Here is a 19,343-nt window from a genome sequence, read left to right on the forward strand (position 1 = left end):
ACCACATAGGTTCATATGTAGGTACTAGGTTATCTGCCCAAGGGCCTAGGTAAGCCTAGCCAACAAGGTTCACTGGCTTATGCCACCCAAGAAAGTTAATTTCCTGTGCCCCTGTTGAGCAGAGCCACAGAATTGATCCCCGGGGTGTATTTCCTATTTCCTATCCACTTATCAAGATTTTTCTTGAAGAGTGCTAATGAGGAACTTTGCTTGACATAGATGGGTAGCTTGTTCCAGAGTATATGAAGTCTCTGGGACAGGAATCCATCCCTCCAGTATGTCCTGTTTATTGTGGTGACAAGGTTTAGGTCCCTAGTGCGTGTAGCTCGGCGGGATTGGGATTTATTTAGGTGTAGCATGTCCAACAGCTCTGGGTTTGACATAGCTTTATGTTAGGCAGAGATCACCTCGGAGTAGGCGATATGCTATGGAGTAAAGCTGGAGTTTTTTGAGACGGCCAGTGTAAGGCATCTGTTTGAGGCCAGTAATCCTCTTTGTGAGGTACTTCTGTGGCCTTTCCAGCTGCTGCAGATGTCTTGTGAGGTGCATTCCAAAAGGGGCATTGTACTTTATAATGGGTCTAATGAGTGTCGAGTAGAGGGGAACAATGACATCTTTTTTCCTAGATGAAAACCCTTTTGTGATGTGGTGTGCCAAGCAGAAAGATTTCCAGACAACTGTGGCGATATGATTATCAAAGGAGAGACTACTGTCCACCTGGGTCCCCAGGTCTCTTATCACACATTCGGCATTAAGTAGACTGCCACCTATGTGGTAGTTCATGGGTACAGAGTTTTTACCAAAGGGGATGACAATGCATTTTTTGGCACTGAGCTTGAAGCCATGGCTCTGACACCAGGCATCTGTCTCAGCGAGGCCCTTCTGTAGGATGTCCACATCATTTGGGGACGCAACTATGGCTCCTAGTTTGCAGTCATCTGTGAACTTCATTAGCCAAAGGCCTTCTGTGTTAGCCTGTACTTCAAAGAAGTAGATACCAAACAGGAGAGGTCCCAGGACTGAACCCTGTGGTAGTCTACTTGTCACTGGTTTGAAGTCAGATTTGGAGTCTGCAACTTTTACAGTGTGGGTTCTGTCAGTGAGCCAACTGGCAACCCATCTTGTGACGTAGGGATTTATACCTAATTCAGTGAGTTTTGCTATACTTCCAGAATGGGGGATGGTGTCAAAAGCCTTGGAAAGGTCAAAATAGGCTGTGTGAACCACCTTACCCTCGTCTACAGCTTTGGTGACTGCCTCAAAGAAGTTGATCAGGTTCAGGAGGCATGATCTGCCTTTCACAAATCCGAACTGGGTGGGTTCCAGAGTTTGGAGGTTACCAATGTATTTGTTTATGAGTTTCATGATGATACGTTCCATGGCCTTACAGACCAGGCTCGTCAGGCTAATAGGGCGATAGTTCCCAAGATCAGTGGTGGCTCCCCCTTTGTGGAGTGGGATAACTGTTGCTGTGCACCATTCAGTGGGCACAAAGCCGATGTGAGACTATGATTGAACATGGTGCTTAGGTGAGGAGCCAGTTCGTTCTGAAGTTTGTGTAAAACGCAGCCTGGGATGTTGTCTGGTCCCATAGATGCTGTGTTTTTGGCCTTAGAGAGTGCAGATTTTACCTGCATAGTTGTGATTACAGGGACTCTGCATTCTTCCTGTATAGATATGAGCCCTTTAGGGGGTGAGAGGGTGGTAAAGTTAGCACTGAACCTATCTGTCAGGATGTTGGCAATATCAGTTGGTTCTGTAATTTTCATGCCGTTGTGCTTTAACTCAGAGCAGGTCTGGGTGGTGCCATTGAGATTCTTGACATAGCTATAGAATGCTTTGTGGTAGTCCCTAGAATCAGTGGTGATTTTGTTTTCGTAGCTAGCTTTGGAAGATCTTATAAGGGATCTTAGCTTCTTACTGAGGCTGACCAGGGAACTCCTCCACTCATGGGATTTTACTCTCTTTTGCAACAGTTTCTTCCTTCTGTTGTAGAGTTTGTTTATGGCAGGGGACCACCAGATTGGTTTCCTTTTTATGGAGGATAGTGTCTTGGTTCTGTTTGGGATAGCACGATCCATGCACTCATGTATGTGTTTATAGATTGCATCTGTGTAGGATTCAGCAGTTGCAACTGTATTGTCCATCTGCATGGGTGTCATGAAGTTCGCCACTTCTGTCTTAAGAAGCATGAAGTTGGCTTTGGAGAAATTTTTACCATGATTTCCTTAATGGGGGTGGGGGCGAGATGTGGATATCTTGGGTGATTAGCTTATGGTTGGATCTGACCAATGAGGAGTTGACTTCAGGTGTGGAACACTGGTCACTCATGTTGATAATGACTAGGTCTAGGATATTGTTGCCTCTGGTGGGGGTGTGGATAAGTTGATCCAGAGCATTGAAATTTATGAATTCCAGAAAGCTTTGAGTGAAGGAGTTGGTACATGAGTAGTTTTCCCAGTTAATGGTGGGGTAGTTGAAATTGCCCATTATTAGGGTGTTTGGTTTAACCCTAATATTTTCCAGTATATCAAGAAAAGAGGAGTGGGAATCCTGGGGCATGGTGGGGGATATGTAGCAAGCTACAATTTGGATTGCAGTTTTGCCCAGGGTTAATTGCACTTGGATAACCTCGGATGCATTATACTGAGCAACTAGCCTGGAGGTGTGGATATCCTTAATGAATAACACCTCCACCTTTGGTGTTATGGTCCATGTTAGGTGGCCGAAAAGTGTGGTATGAGTTATAGCCTGGTAATGCAGGGGTGCTCTCTGGAGCCTTGAGCCAGGTCTCAGTCACTGCACAGATATCAATGTTCTCCATTTTAAGGAGTGCCTCAAGGGAGTGCATTTTGAGATTTAGACTTCTAGCATTGAGTAGCATTATCCTCAGTTTTTGCTTGCCTGTTCCTGCTATGGTGGTGAATTTGTCATTTGAACCTTGCCACAGGGGTCTCTACTGGTTCCCTTACTGTTTGGCATCTATTTTTCAGAAGTCCAGGCCAAAGTAGATGGCCTTTGGCTCATGAAGTTCACTCAATGATTGCAAACTAGGAGCAATCATTGAGTCCCCTGAAGATGTCAACATAGTACAAGAATGGGTAACACAAACAAATGATTGGTGCTAAAGCTATGATCTAAAACTAAATGCAAAAAAAAAATGCATTATTTTTCCCTTTGGCAAAATGGAATTCTCCACAATTCCAATATTGATAGCACCCCTCTGAGTTCCAGCCCAGTGGTGCAAGACTTGGGAACACAGGTTGATAACAATCTGAACTTTTATCACCAAATTTCTACAGTGATAAGGAAATTCTTCTATGTAGTGCACCTCATAAGCAAGGGTATAGTATCCAAGTCAAGAGCTGTTATAACTCCACTGTACTTGACCCTCAATGGACCACTATTAGAATATAATACAACCTTTTGCATGTACTTCACCAGATACCTACAGCAGCTGGAGAGTCCTCAAAGGTTTCTCACTAAGAAGATACGAGGACTCCAAACCATGACCTACATGGACAGGCTGAAAGCCGTCACTTTCTCTGTATCTTATAGACTGCTGAGAGGTGACTTTTGCCTGGTTTGTAGAGCAATCTCCAAACCTGCACTAATGGAAATGCTGCACATCCACAAGTCAAATGGCTCAAGAGTCACTTCCTCTAGGAATCGCAACCTAGCTTGTGAGAATAACAGAACATGCTGGAGAGACAGATATGGGTTTGACCCCATGCTTATCTGTAGTGTAGGGTTATTTGTTTGATTGTGGGGGGAAGTTGTTTGTATGTGTGTACTGTAAGTGTAGTGTGTGTTCAGGATTTTAAATTTCGCTGTTATGGGGTTTCGATATTTAGTGTTTTCGGCTTTGTAAGTCCGCAATACTGAAATTCAGGATTTTAGTATTTCGGGATTACAAAGTGGATCTGTGGCAACCGGTGTTCCACACTGGAGGTCAACCCCTTGCTGGTTAGATCTGACCATAAACTAATGACTCTGGATATCCACATTTCGCCCCCACCCCCGGTCAAAGAAACCACCATGAAAAACTTTTTAAAAGCAAACTTCAAGTTACTTAAGACCTAGGTGGAAAGTTTCAAACTCCCCCATGCTAAAGGATAATGCTGCTCAAGCTGCAAAATCCTTTACTAATGCACTCTACGGGCACCTACAAGAATGCATGGATTGTGCTATCTCAAGCAAAACCAAGACTCACTCCTCCAAGAAAAGGAAACCGGTCTGGTGGACCCCTGCCATAAACAAGCTATACAATAGAAGGAGGAAACTAGTACAGAAAAGAGTAGACTCCCAAGAAGGGAAGACATCCCTGATCAGTATCAGCAAGAAACTATGATCCCTCATAAAATCATCCAAGGCTAGCTTCGAAAGAAAAATTGCCAAGGACTCCAAAGATAAGCAAAAGGCATTCTTTAGCTATGTCAAGAATTTAAGTGGCAATTCTCAGATCTGCTCGGAGTTAGTGCAGAATGGCACAAAATACACTGAACTGACCGATATCACCAACATCCTGGTAGACAGGTTCAGTGCAAACTTCACCCCCCTCTCACCCCCAAAAGGGCCCATAACCATACCAGAAGAATGTAGTGCCCCTGAAATCAAAGACACTCAGGTTAAAACAGCCCTCTCCAAAGACAAAAAGACAGCATGAATGGGACAGGACGGTGTCCCAGGCTGCATCCTACATGAGCTCAAAGATGAACTAACCCCTCACCTAAACACACTGTTCAAACTCAGCCTCTCCACAGGCTACATGCCCATAGAGTGGCGCACAGCAATGGTTATTCCACTCCACAAAGGTGGAGCCACAACAGACCCCGGGAACTGTCACCCTATAAGCCTGACTAGCTTGGTCTGCAAGGCTATGGAGTGCATCATCATGGATTTCATTAAAAGAGACACTGGAAACCTCCAAACACTGGACACTACCCAGTTCGGCTTTGTTAAGGGAAGATCATGCCTCCTAAACCTGTTGGACTTCTTGAGACAGTTACCAAGGCTATAGATGAGGGAAAGGTGGTCCACACAGCCTACCTAGACCTTGCAAAGGCCTTCGACACCATTCCCCTTTCTGGTATTATAGACAAGCTCACCAGCCTGAACATAAACCCCTACGTCACAAGATAGGTTGCCAACTGACTCATGGACAGAACCCACATGGTGAGAGTTGCAGGAGCTAGGTCTGACTCTAAACCAGTTACAAGTGGCATTCCCCAGGGCTCAGTCCTAGGACTCCTTCTGTTTGGCATATACTTCTCAGGGGTACAGGCAAGCACAGGAGGTCTATGGCTGACCAAGTTCACAGATGACTGCAAATTAGATGCTGTAATTGACTCTCCGGCCGACACAGACATCCTCCAAAAGGGTCTCACTGAGACAGATACCTGGTGTCAAAACCATGGCCTCAAGCTAAATGCCAAAAAGTGCATAGTCAACCCCTTTAGAAAAAACAAAGTAGCCACAAACTACCACATAGGTGGTAGCCCCTAAATACGGAAAATATAATAAGAGATCTGGGGACCCAAGTAGACTGCAATCTCTCACATTGCCAAAGTGGTTAGAAATTCCTTCTATGTGGCCCACCTAATCACAAAAGAGTTTGCATCCAGGTCAAAAGAAGTAATTGTGCCCCTCTACGCATCACTAATCAGACCCATCATAGAGTACAATGCCCCATTTGGGATGTACCTTACAAGACACCTGCAACAGCTGGAAAGACCACAGAAGTACCTCACCAAGAGGATCACTGGCCTCAAACTGATGCCCTATGCAGCTCGACTGAAGAAACTCCAGCTGTACTCGGTTGCATACCACCTACTCAGAGGTGATCTATGCTTGACATACAAGGCCATGTCCATCTCAGAATTGATGGACATGCTCCAAATAAAGAAAACCATATCCCCTCGAGCCATATGCTCTAGGAATCTAAACCTCACCACACAATACATAGGACGTGCTGGAGGGAATAGATTCCTGTCCCAGAGACTTCCCATGCTCTGGAACAAGATTCCAATCTACATTAGGCAGAGCTCCTCGCTAACACTCTTCAAGAGAAACCTTGATGATTGGATGGGAAACAGAAAGTTTATCCCGGGGATCACTTCAATGGCTCTGCTGGACAGAGGCACAGGGAACTAATCTAAGGGGGTGGCAAAAGCTAACATATTCTGGCTAGGCTTATAAATGCCTTTGGCAGATAGCCTGGTACCTACCTATGAACCTATGTCTCCCAGAGACTGTCACTTCTCTGGAATAGACTTCCTATTCACACTAAAGAGAGCTCCTCACTGAACCTACTCAAAATGTAACCTAGATAATTGGATGGGAGATCGCAATTTTTTCTTGGGATGTCACCCATGTCCCTCATGGACAGGGGTAGCCAGTGCTGATCACAGACCCACTTTCTTCATAAATTCATTCTGCGAACCACACAAATGGGGATACTTGGGATTAAGAAAAAACAGACCAAGTGCAGCAGCGACCGACAAATTTAATGAATGAATAAAATCCTTTAAAAGCGCTTTTTCGTCAGCGTTAATACCTGACTTCTTCAGAAATTACATACAGTGGATTAAGACAAACCATTTATAAATTTCAAATTAGGAGCCTGTTCTTACGTAAGACGCTGAACCAACTTCATGTACATTTAAAGATACATACTCAATTATAAAGCAAATCAGTAGAATTCATGAAACTACAATTAAATCAGCACAGAAAAAGTATTGAAACATGTATAAAGTTATAAAACAATAAAGGCAAGTACAAAAGTTGTGAATGTCATCTATTTAAGCTTTTCAATTTCAAGAGACTTGAAACTGAACACAAATCATTAATACCAGGATGGCTATATGCATTAAGCCTAATTTGCCAAACTAACTCAGCTTCCTCAAGTTTCAAAGGTCTAGGACCCCCCCTGCTGTCACAGTTGACCTGATCGATGGCCAGAAACTTAAATGTGTGGCTATGGAAGACTGAGGTATGTTTTGCTAGGGCATTGTCAAGTTTAAGTTTTTTCATGGCGTATATGTGTTCATAAATTCGGTCCCTAAGCCTTCTTTCGGTCTTACCGATATAGAAGGCCGGACATAATGTGCACCTAGCTAAATAAATAACAAAAGAAGAGTTACAATGAAATTTGTGTCTTAATTTGTAAGAAAAACCATTTAAATTAAAATAAGACACTTCTTCCACGTACCTGCAATAGTTACAATTTTGGCACTTCCACATACCAGCGTTAAACACTGATAAGGGCAAGCTACTCTACAGAATCGATTTGATATTCCTCCCCTTCTTAAAAACAACCTTAGGTCTAATACCCAATTTATCAAAGACGTTAGGGTACAATTTAAAAAGTTCCCAATGTTAATTGATTGTGTCGATGCAGACTTTACTACCTGCACTAAAAGTTGTAATAAACATAGTAGTTGCTGCATCATCCTTAGAGTCTGGGTTGGTTTGCTCACTCTCTTGTACAATGCTGGTATTAGAATTACATACACTATGCATAGGACTATAAGACATAGTGTCAGTTACTGGGAGCAATGGTTTGTAAATGTACTGACTTCTTTTGTCTGATGTTTCTTTTATTAAGTTGTCCAAAAGACATTCAGGGTATCCACGTAATAAAAACATATTTTTAAGTACTAAACATTCTTCACTAAAGTCGTCATCTAGAAGTATGTTCTCAAGGAAGACCAGATCTACACTACTTTAATAACACTACTAATTTTTTAGAGTTTACACACTCTTTTGCGACTGACAGTATAGCTTACCTTGGCGTTTTGTTAAGTAAAAACACCAAGTACAATTGCTACACTGCAAAGATTTACAGTAAGAAGACCTATTCCAACACTTTCTTATATTTCACTAGTTGCCACCCTTTTTTTCAAAAGAGGTCGGTCGTCAAAGGCCAACTAGTCAGGGCCTTTAGGATGCTCAGTTTAGATGACGACTTTAGTGAAGAATGTTTAGTACTTAAAAATATGTTTTTATTTCGTGGATACCCTGAATGTCTTTTGGACAACTTAATAAAAGAAACATCAGACAAAAGAAGTCAGTACATTTACAAACCATTGCTCCCAGTAACTGACACTATGTCTTAATAGTCCTATGCATAGTGTATGTAATTCTAATACCAACATTGTACAAGAGAGTGAGCAAACCAACCCAGACTCTAAGGACGATGCAGCAACTACTATGTTTATTACAACTTTTAGTGCAGGTAGTAAGGTCTGCATCGACACAATCAATAAAAATTGGGAACTTTTTAAATTGTACCCTAATGTCTTTGATAAATTGGGTATTAGACCTAAGGTTGTTTTTAAGAAGGGGAGGAATATCAAATCGATTCTGTAGAGTAGCTTGCCCTTATCAGTGTTTAACGCTGGTATGTGGAAGTGCCAAAATTGTAACTATTGCAGGTACGTGGAAGAAGTGTCTTATTTTAATTTAAATGGTTTTTCTTACAAATTAAGACACAAATTTCATTGTAACTCTTCTTTTGTTATTTATTTAGCTAGGTGCACATTATGTCCGGCCTTCTATATCGGTAAGACCGAAAGAAGGCTTAGGGACCGAATTTATGAACACATATACGCCATGAAAAAACTTAAACTTGACAATGCCCTAGCAAAACATACCTCAGTCTTCCATAGCCACACATTTAAGTTTTTGGCCATCGATCAGGTCAACTGTGACAGCAAGGGGGGTCCTAGACCTTTGAAACTTGAGGAAGCTGAGTTAGTTTGGCAAATTAGGCTTAATGCATATAGCCATCCTGGTATTAATGATTTGTGTTCAGTTTCAAGTCTCTTGAAATTGAAAAGCTTAAATAGAAGACATTCACAACTTTTGTACTTGCCATTATTGTTTTATAACTTTATACATGTTTCAATATTTTTTCTGTGCTGATTTAATTGTAGTTTCATGAATTCTACTGATTTGCTTTATAATTGAGTATGTATCTTTAAATGTACATGAAGTTGGTTCAGCGTCTTACGTAAGAACAGGCTCCTAATTTGAAATTTATAAATGGTTTGTCTTAATCCACTGTATGTCATTTCTGAAGAAGTCAGGTATTAACGCTGACGAAAAAGCGCTTTTAAAGGATTTTATTCATTCATTAAATTTGTCGGTCGCTGCTGCACTTGGTCTGTTTTTTCTTGGTTTGTCTGCCTTTCGTAGTTTCTTGGTTCTATACTTGGGATTAACATGGCTAGGCTTGTAAAGGCTCTATGTTCGCTAGCCTAGTAACCTCCTATGAACCTATGTAATATTGTACTCTTGACTATTTTGTATATCTGGTCAGTTTTTCACTCCAGCCTGAGAATGAAATTGGTTAGACTTGATCAGTGCTTTATCCCAGTAAATAATTTAAAATTCAAATAAATAAATTAAAAAATACATTATTTAAAGTATTTTGTTCATATTCTCAAACATCTTTATTGTATAACTAATTTCATTCCAAGTTACTTTCCATGTATTAATGCTGCAAGTGATTTTACAATAAGTGAAGACAACAGTCTGCTGCTTGACTTTTCAGTTTCACTATTTGGTCAGCTTTTTCTGAATGACCATAAAATAATGTTATAGTAGGTATTGGTCATTACTACCACTGTGCTTCCATAAACAGGTGTGGATATGGACATTGTGGGTCACTCAGTCCTTCATCGTACCTGCAGTAGCAAAGGAAGCTACATGACTCAGCGATGTTACTTTGACTTTGGATCCATCAGAATTTAAAGTAATTTAGAAAGTGGCACCTGAAAGTCAGCTGGTGCAGTTGAAGTGTTGCTGTCGTGCATGGGTCTCCTCAGATTCTAGTTGCTTGCATTAACATGAATAACCTGGACATCACTCAAAAGAGGTTTGTGTTATCCATTATGTTTTGTGAGTTACCAACCTGATGACTGTTTCCTGACTCAGTCATCGCATGGTCAAACATTATTCCCAGAGTTGTTTGGTGAAAGGTAAGATCCCAACAACCACTGAGTCAGCCAGGAAATTTATCAACCACAGAGTGTCAAAGATGGGTCATGTATTGCAGATCACTGTTGGTACACAGATCAGGAACTTATTTGGTTTGCTCCTGATGAAGTTCACTTGTCTCACTTTGTGTTAGATTTATTCAGTTGTTGTTGTCTTTTGGCTTTTCCCGGTTAGGGGTCGCCACAGCGGAACTCCGGTCCGCTAATGATTGGCAGTAGATTTTCACGAACGCCGAGGTGCCAGCTCGACGTTCAAACTTCAGCGAAGGCACGCCCATTTACGCATGTCTTTCGAATGCCCACCCAACTGCAGGGAGGACATGCAGACTCCACAAAGAAGGCACTTCCCACACTCCAGCCGAGAATCGAACGGGAGAACCTCTTGCTGTGAGGCAACAATGCTACCGCTGCACCACTGCGGATGGTTAGATTTATTCAGTGTGTGATATTTATTCAGTCAAAATTTGACCCAGTGTTTCATGTTTCACGGTTATCTCTCTCTCTCTTTATATATATATATATATATATATATATATATATATATATATATATATATATATATATACATATACATACATATGTGTATGTATGTATATATATATATGTGTGTGTGTGTGTGTGTTTATGTGTTTATGGATCTATGTCAGATTATCCGAAACTTTGAAATTCATATGGCCGAGACCATATGATCAAAGTTTCGGAAATCTATTTGTAATATTTTTGCAGGGGGCAAACATCCCAGCACCCCCCCCCCCGCTAATTAAATATACCAACTCAGAGCTCACGCTACCTTGCAGAAAAGGGTAAATTTCCAGTTCATAGGTTCATACTAGGCTATCTGCCCTGGGGCATTTATAAGCCTAGCCCGATTGTGTTTGGCTTACGCCACCCCTTGATTTGAGTATACTGTGCCCTTTTTAAAGTTTAGTTTACTGTGCCTCTGTCTAATAGTGACACGGAAGTAATCCCTGGGACAAACCTACGATCCCCCATCCACTCATCAAGATTCTTCTTGAAGAGAGTCAGTGAGGTGCTCTGCCTAACATGAATTGGAATTCTATTCCAGAGCGAAGGGAGCCTCTGGGTTATGAATCTGTCCCTCCAGCATGTTCTATTTATTTCTGTGCTGAGGTTCAAGTCCCTCGAGCGTGGCTCTAAGGGATTTAGATTTACTGAGGTGGAGCATGTCCATTAATTCTGGGTTGGACATAGCTTTATATGTCAGGCATAGATCGCTCAAGTAGGCAGTATGCAACTGAGTAGAGCTGGAGTTTTTAACCGAGCAGCATATGGCATCTGTTTGAGTCCCTTGATCCTCCTGGTGAGGTACTTTTGGGGTCTTTCTAATTGCTGCAGGTGTCGGGTAAGATACATCCCAAAGGGGGTATTGTATTCTATGATGGGCCTGATGAGGGATGAATAAAGGGGCACGATTACCTCTCTTGATCTAGATGTGAATCCTTTCATGATGAGGTGGGCTATGTAGAAGGTCTTTCTAACCACTTTGGCAATGTGGTTGTCAAAGGAGAGATTGCTATCAACTTGGGTCCCCAGATCCCTAATTACTTTCTCTGTACTTAATGGGTTACCACCTATGTGGTAATTTGTGGGCACATTATTTTTGCCAAAGGGTATGACTATACACTTTTTGGCATTTAGCTTTAGACCATGTCTCTGGCACCAGTTATCCGTCTCTGTGAGACCTTTTTGAAGGATGTTTGTGTCAGCTGGAGAGTTGAGTATGGCGCCCAGTTTGCAGTCATCTGCGAACTTGGTGAGCCATAGTCCTCCCACGTTGGCCTGTACCTCAGAAAAGTAAATACCGAACAAGAGAGGTCCCAGGACAGAACCTTGTGGGACGACACTTGTGACCGGTTTCGAGTCTGACATGGCTCCAGCAACTCTGACTCTGTGGGTTCTGTCTTTGAGCCAGTTTGCGACCCATCTTGTGACATAGGGGTTTATATTTAGGCTGGATAGCTTATCTATGATGCCCAAGTGGGGTATTGTGTCAAATGCCTTTGCGAGGTCCAGATAGGCTGTGTGGACTACCTTCCCTTCATCTATGGCCTTGGTGACTGTTTCGAAGAAGTCGACCAGGTTCAAAAGGCAAGGATCTGCCCTTGACGAAGCCAAATTGGGTAGGATCTAGTGTCTGTAGGTCCCCAATGGCTTTGTTTATGAGTTCCATGATGATCCTCTCCATAGCCTTGCAGACTAGGCTATTCAGGCTTATGGGGCGATAGTTTCCAGGGTCCGTAAAGGCGCCACCTTTGTGGAGTGGGACCACTGTTGCTGTATGCCATTATTTGGGCACATATCCTGTAGTGAGGCTGAGATTGTACAGCAGTTTTACTTGAGGGATTAGTTCTTCTTGGAGTTCATGTAGGACGCAACCCGGGACGCCATCTGGTCCCATGGAAGCAGTGTTTTTTGCTTTGGAGAGGGCTGCCTTCAACTGAGCATCAGAGATGTTTGGGAGGCTGCACTCTGCCGGGATAGATACTTGCTCTTTTGGGGGGAGGGGGTGGAGAAGTTTGCACTGAACCTGTCTGCCAGGATATTGGCGATGTCTGTGGGTTCAGTGTATTTTTTGTCGTTTAGAATCAACTCAGAACAAGTCTGTGAGTTGCATCCCAGGTTCCTAACATAACTGAAAAAAGCCTTATGATTGTCTTTAGTGTCTGTGCAATTTGTCTCTCGAAGCTGGCCTTGGAGGATTTTATGAGGGATCGTAATTTTTTGCTAATACTGATCAGAGATGCCTTCCCTTTTAGGGATTTTGCTCTATCATGTAGTAGCTTCCTCCTTCTGTTGTACAGTTTATTTATGGCTGGGGTCCACCAGACTGGACGCCTGCCTTTGGATGATTGGGTCTTGATTTTGTTTGGGATAACATGATCGATGCATTCCTGGAGATGTCCGTAGAATGCGTTTATATAGGATTCTGCAGTTTGGGCCGTAGTTTCCACTGGCCCTGGGGCCTTGAAGGATTCCACTTTGGTTTTGAGAAGTGTGAATTTCGCTTTTGAGAAGTTTTTCACTGTGGTTTTCTTGGCTGGGGGTGGGGTCGGGATGTGGATATCCAGTGAAATTAATTTATGGTCTGATCTTACCAATGAGGGATATAATTCTGGTATGGAGCATAGAGTCCCCATGTTGGTAATGATCAGGTCTAGTATGTTATCCCCTCTTGTGGGAGTGGTGACTAGTTGTTCCATAGCATTTGAGTTTATAAATTCCAGGAACCTTTGGGCTAAGGTGCTGGGGCTTGAGTAATGCTCCCAGTCTATGTTTGGGTAGTTGAAGTTGCCCAATATAATGGTGTTCGGAGAGATCTTCATGTTCTCCAATGTTTTCAGTGAAGCCGAGTGAGATTCCTGACTTTGAGAGGGTGGTCTGTAGGATGCTATAAACTGAAAAGCAGTCTTGCCCACTGTCAGTTGCAATGCCACTAACCTGGAGGTGTGGATATCTTGATAAATATGGAAACTCCCCCTCCTTTTGTAGTTCGGTCCAGGTTTTGGGGCCGAAAAGCATGATATGAGGTATAACCTGGTAGTGCTGGAGTGCTCTCTGGAGCCTTGAACCAGGTTTCTGTCACTGCACAGATATCGATGTTCTCCATACTGAGGAGAGCTTGGAGTGCATGCATCTTGAGGTTAAGACTTCTGGCGTTTAGCAGCATTACCCTTAGTTTCTTGTTCCTTGTGCTGTCTATGGAGGTGGGTTTGACTTTTGAGCCTTGCCTAAAAAGGCACTATGGGGGTGGCAAGAGCCTTTGCCAATATCCGAAAGCCCATGGGTGACAGGTGCAAGCCGTCCCTAGCGAAGCAACGTGACTTGTCGAGCATGTCATCCCAGGCTGACAGACACTGGATCCCCTTTGAATGACACCAAAATTTTAGCCAATTGTTAAAATCAATCATTTTGTCTTTATACTGTGGCATCATTCTAGGTGAGGGTAAGATGCTGCTCAAGGTCAGGGTCATACCGGCCTGGGCTACATGATCAGAGAGCTCCTCTATGTCTCTTTTCATGTAGTCGAGGGAGGTACGTCTCAGGTCATTCATGCCAGCATGTACAATGACTGAGTCATATTTGTATTTGCTTTGAAGTGACCTGAGTGGTTGCTTCTGTGAGTGTGCCTCTGCTGAGTTCTGTGCTGTACCGTGATCTTAATTCAATACGTTCGAAGTTTCAAAACTTTTATCATATGGTCTCGACCATATGACTTTTGAAGTTTTGAAAGTTTGATAATCTGATGGGGACCCATATATATATATATATATATATATATATATATATATATATATATATATGTGTGTGTGTGTGTGTGTGTGTGTAATAAGTTATATAAAGATGGAAAGGTAGTGATTCACTGGAGTTGATTTAATGATGCTTGTGACTTCATATTTTTAGGCTTTCATTTTGTAGGTAGTCTCTCATAAAGCAGTTGATGGATTGATGATATGTGTATTTGCCATCAGCTGATTTATGAGGTACAACCAGGAACTGGGGGTAACCGGCAGTCAATCAGGTTAGTGGGTATTTGTGGGGTAGCCTGTCCCTCTCAATTTCCACCCTGATTTCCTGGGTCAGTCAGTGGCTGTTTGGTGGATGGGGGAGCGAGCAGTATATTATGCTGCTCCGTACTTAGAGGGTTGGTACCTGTGTGCACCAGTATAGATGTCAGGGGAGCAGTTGTGGATGCTACCTGGCCTGGATCCATCTGGTGATATTTGAATATGTCTGACATTATAACATGGTGTTTGCAATTTAAATTGGTAACTGGTTATTTGTTTAATAAAGCTTTGGTCACAGTGGCAACAAGTGCATGTGTCTTTTCATGACCCAGGGCTCTGACAAATGGATTTTGAATGCCAGCCAGTTATATTTATTGATAGTGACGCAATGGTGTTCATTGTGTAGGCTTGGGTAAATGAATATGAGAATGTCCATACGTTTGTAGCGTCTGCAGTGTCATACATTCTGCAGCATGAGATACTTATGCAATAATCTGTTTTGATAGTATTTGGAGTTTGAATATAGTATTTGATTTTGTATGTATACTTAGTAACCATTTGCTATTTGTTTATTCCTTAGGTTTTTACTTCACTGTCATTAAAAATGTTACTTCTGCACTGTTCCAAGATGCTGACTCAACTTGAAAAGGTTTTGGCAAAGAAAAGACTATCACAGTCCTTGACGGTAAATGTTAAATAATTATCTGTCTTAAACTACTGAAATAATGATGCAAAAGTGAGACATAGTTCAAATTGAGAGAGTAAAATGAGTAGCAAGGCAGTCTGTTCTCTTAATGTGACACTTTTTAAGGGCTATGACCTAAAGCATTATGGGAACTTAAATAAAGCACTATAATGGAATGTAAGATGTTTGAGAGATATCAATAGGGAGTTTTTAGAGAAAAATAAGACATATTCCTCCTAAGATGGGGCAGTAAGAGACATCAGCAGAAGAGTTTGAAGAGGGAATGACCCTTCAGGGGGGAAAATGTGGGCTATTTAGCTTGGAAGTTTCTGGTGGATATACTGAGCGATGTCTCACTATGTAGGACAAACAGTGGTATGGACAGGAGTTTTGAGGTGTATATTGAGAGATACCATCTAATAAATAACACTGAGAGGTAAATACGTAGAAAACTTGAGCTTTTTGTTCCCCTTCCTGTCATCCTCTGGTTCCCTGCCTCCAGTGCCCCATGTCTATTGCTGGGTGTACCAGTGTTCACCAACACCCCTTGGACGAACTCTATATGGGCTGGGGCCGGCACAGAACCTAAGGGGTCTGGCCATCTCACAATCTGCCAGGGGGAATTTTGCAATAATTCCCTACCCTGTTTCCCCCTCCCCTGCAGTATCTGTAATGTCCAGAGGGTGGACACATTGGTGATTTGCTGACAGATCATCCCACATCACAGGCAGCAGAATCTATTAACTACCCCCCCCCTTCTTCATGTGTCCCCAGCCTCCACCAAGGATCATGTTGCAAATGGTCTTTAGATCACTCTCTCCTGACGCTCCATCAGTCACCCAAGACACTGATCAAACCCGGGTCAACTAGGCTGTAGTCAGGGCTTTATCACTCTGTGCCACTGGAGTGGCCTAAAAAACTGAAGCTGTAAATGATAAGTGACTCTCCTCTAGTGTGCAGAAATAAGACTACAGAAAAAGAGATCCTGAATAGTGAAATGAGGACAGTTTTTCCTACTTTGAATTAGCAGAAGGAATACAGAGAATTTTGAAATGGAAGTTGAGGGTTTTAAGGTACCAGGTAATAGGTGCCCTTCCTGAATTATGGGATCATAGGAAAAACAAGGCAATTGAATCCAGGTAGTATTTATGCCTTGCCAATACCCACCCTCATGTTGTAGCTACTTCTGAAGAATGGAAAACAAGATCATTTGTGGGATGCAATTTAGGGTGCCTATCCAATCATCCAGGATTAATTTGAAGGATGCTAGAGTGCTACTTTGATTTTTCATTTCATTAAATAATTAAACTGCCATCTCAGAATACACATTTTATATATATATATATATATATATATATATATATATATATATATATATATATATATATATATATATATATATATGTTCCGGATTCGAGCAAATGGGCATACTTACGTGAAAGTGCTTTTCACTGAAGAAGCACTTTTGCGTAAGTATGCCTGTTGCCGAGGCTGTACTACAGTGCAGGTAAGGGAAAACTCCCTTTTCCCCACTGTAGTGTGGTCTTGGAGGGAGAATATTAAAGTAGGGGGGTGTGGGGAGCTATGGATGGTGCAGGGGGGCAAAGCCTCCCTGCTAAAATGTTAATGTAGTGTTTTTTTTTTGTAACACGCTTTAAAGAAAGTGCTTTTTCGATAAATGTGTTTTCTTTAAAGTGTGATCAGTTGTTATCAATTCTGACGTTTGCTTATTCGAGCAAACGTCCTAGATCCATATTTGATTAATTAATTAATATTATATGCAAACCTATTAACTACAACCTTTACCTGAATGTGACTTCATGGACAAAATAAGTAGTGGTTTGTGTGTGTGTGTGTGTGTGTGTGTGTGTGTGTGTGTGTGTGTGTGTGTGTGTGTGTGTGTGTGTGTGTGTGTGTGTGTGTGTGTGTGTGTGTGTGTGTGTGTGTGTGCCTTCATGTAAGCACGTATGTGGTATGGTACAACATACCAGTCAGGTGTCAATGGCTGAATGTGCAAAAATTTGCATGCCGCTGACCTTTACTTTGTTAGACTGAATCTGCCATAAATAGGTTCCAACTTACCTCAAAGTGCAGCAACTTTAGAGTTAGTTATATTAAATCTGAGGGTGTAGGGAGGCTTTAGAGTAGTCCATTTCACAGGAAAAAATCCGTTTTTAAAAATGTGTTAACAGTGTTACTTTTAATTGGCACAGTATTTAGAAAAATTGATTTCAAGCCCCATAAATGAGGGGTCTCTGGGTTCTGATGAATTACATTAATGTACTCTCTGTCTTATGAAATGAACAGCTTAAATTACCATCTGCTGCTCTAGTTCTCAGATATCAGGTGCTCAGTACACAGAATAATTTGAATCACTACTTACGACTTGGAAGTCAAAGCAGATATGGAATCTACTGCTACCATTGCAGACATATTTTTCCATCTAATAATACCTCAAAGCATATTGCCCAAGCTGAGTGGGTGGGGTACTACTGAGTAGCTCAGTCTGAGTCTGAAGTTACATTAATCTGTTATTTTGTTTCATTTTCAGGTATGGGGTGCTCTGTGTAACATCAACAAAGGGAATCCTTTTCACATGGAGATCGTGGTGGACTCCTGGCCGGATTTCAGTACTGTTATTTGCCGTCGGATAAAAAAGGTCTGTCTGAGAAAACATTTTTGCATTTTATACAATTGGATCTGTATAGTACCTAAAACTCAAAAAATGAATAGTCACAAAAAACCTTCAGTATTAAGGAGAAGGGAGCTGTGGCGTGACTTAGAACTGTGGACAGGGAGCTGTCACATCACTTAGAACCATGGACAAGGAGTGTGACATGACTTAGAACTGTGGACAGGGAGCTGTCACATCACTTAGAACCATGGACAAGGAGTGTGACATGACTTAGAACTGTGGACAGGGAGCTGTCACATCACTTAGAACCATGGACAAGCTGTCACATCACTTAGAACCATGGACACTGTGGACAGGGAGCTGTCACATCACTTAGAACCATGGACAAGGAGTGTGACATGACTTAGAACTGTGGACAGGGAGCTGTCACATCACTTAGAACCATGGACAAGGAGTGTGACATGACTCTGGACTGTGGACAGGAGCTTTGGCAAGACTTAGGACTATGGACATGGAATTGTGACATGACTTAGGGCTGTAGCAGGGAGCTGTAGTATGACTGACAATTGTGGACAGGGAGCAGAGACATGACAGGATTGCAGACAGGGAGGACTGTCTTTGATTTAAGGTATTACACAGAGAAGGCTCTAGCTTGGATGAGTCTTTCAGTTATGGCTGAATGGTTTGTCTGTGTAACCTTTCTACACTTTTATTTGATATTGTTTTGTATATTTTGCAGGCACTTTAATGTTTATGGACATCTTACTGAGTGCAAAGCCATGTGTTTCTAATGTATAGCCAAACATTCCACTTATGCTGTACTGATGAGGTCATAAAAAGTCAGCAACATGACATGTTTACAGTTAGTGGAATTTGACTTTATCGACCTGAATGCACTCATAAAGACTTAAAATTAAAACAATCATGGATATTCAGAAGCCATGAAGGTAAAATATTGATATGTCCTTAAGTGCTTTTATTTATTATTATTATTTAACATTTGTTAACCTGAAAAGTCCAACTTGAAACCAGTCAAGGGAAAAGTACTCCAGACGCATGTCTTTGTAACATGGTTGGAAACCAGAGTACCCGGACGAAACCCACACAAATGAAGGGAGGGCATGCAAAGTCCGCACAGAAGGCACCCAGCTGAGAATCGAACTGGAGAACCTCTTGCTGTGAAGGGACAATGCTAACTGCTGCACCATGTGTATATCCCATGGGCTTTCACTACAGGAGGTTAAAGGTATTACACTGTGAAGGATCTAGCTTGGCTGAGTCTTTCTTGCAGGTTCTTCTGCCACATCAGCCTTTCTGACTTCGTTTTGGACTAAACTCAGCAGTTATGATACTGTTGATGGTCTCATTTAAGACTATGAGTAACTCGTATAGACTCATCTTCCAGAAGAAGCCTACCTTTGATGTTTCCCATTATAGATTCATAGGTTCATAGCTTAGTACTAGGCTAACTGACCTTCTGAGCCATTTTAAGCCTA

General features: G+C 41.9%; 1 protein-coding gene across 5 annotated transcripts in view; it reads left to right on the plus strand.

Moving 5' to 3' along the window:
- Window positions 1-19,343, plus strand: part of LOC122794589 (glycine N-acyltransferase-like protein 3) — a 517,466-nt gene that overhangs the window by 84,635 nt on the left and 413,488 nt on the right. For all 5 annotated transcript variants that reach the window (XM_044063119.1, XM_044063118.1, XM_044063120.1 and 2 more), the window contains exons 2-3: window positions 15,108-15,212; window positions 17,764-17,871. In XM_044063119.1, the coding sequence (XP_043919054.1) occupies window positions 15,108-15,212; window positions 17,764-17,871 (213 nt within the window). The remainder of the gene's footprint in view (window positions 1-15,107; window positions 15,213-17,763; window positions 17,872-19,343) is intronic.

The sequence above is a fragment of the Protopterus annectens genome, chromosome 2.part1 (genome assembly GCF_019279795.1).
Source record: "Protopterus annectens isolate FY-2018-M chromosome 2.part1, PAN1.0, whole genome shotgun sequence".
NCBI classification, from domain to species: Eukaryota; Metazoa; Chordata; order Ceratodontiformes; family Protopteridae; genus Protopterus; species Protopterus annectens.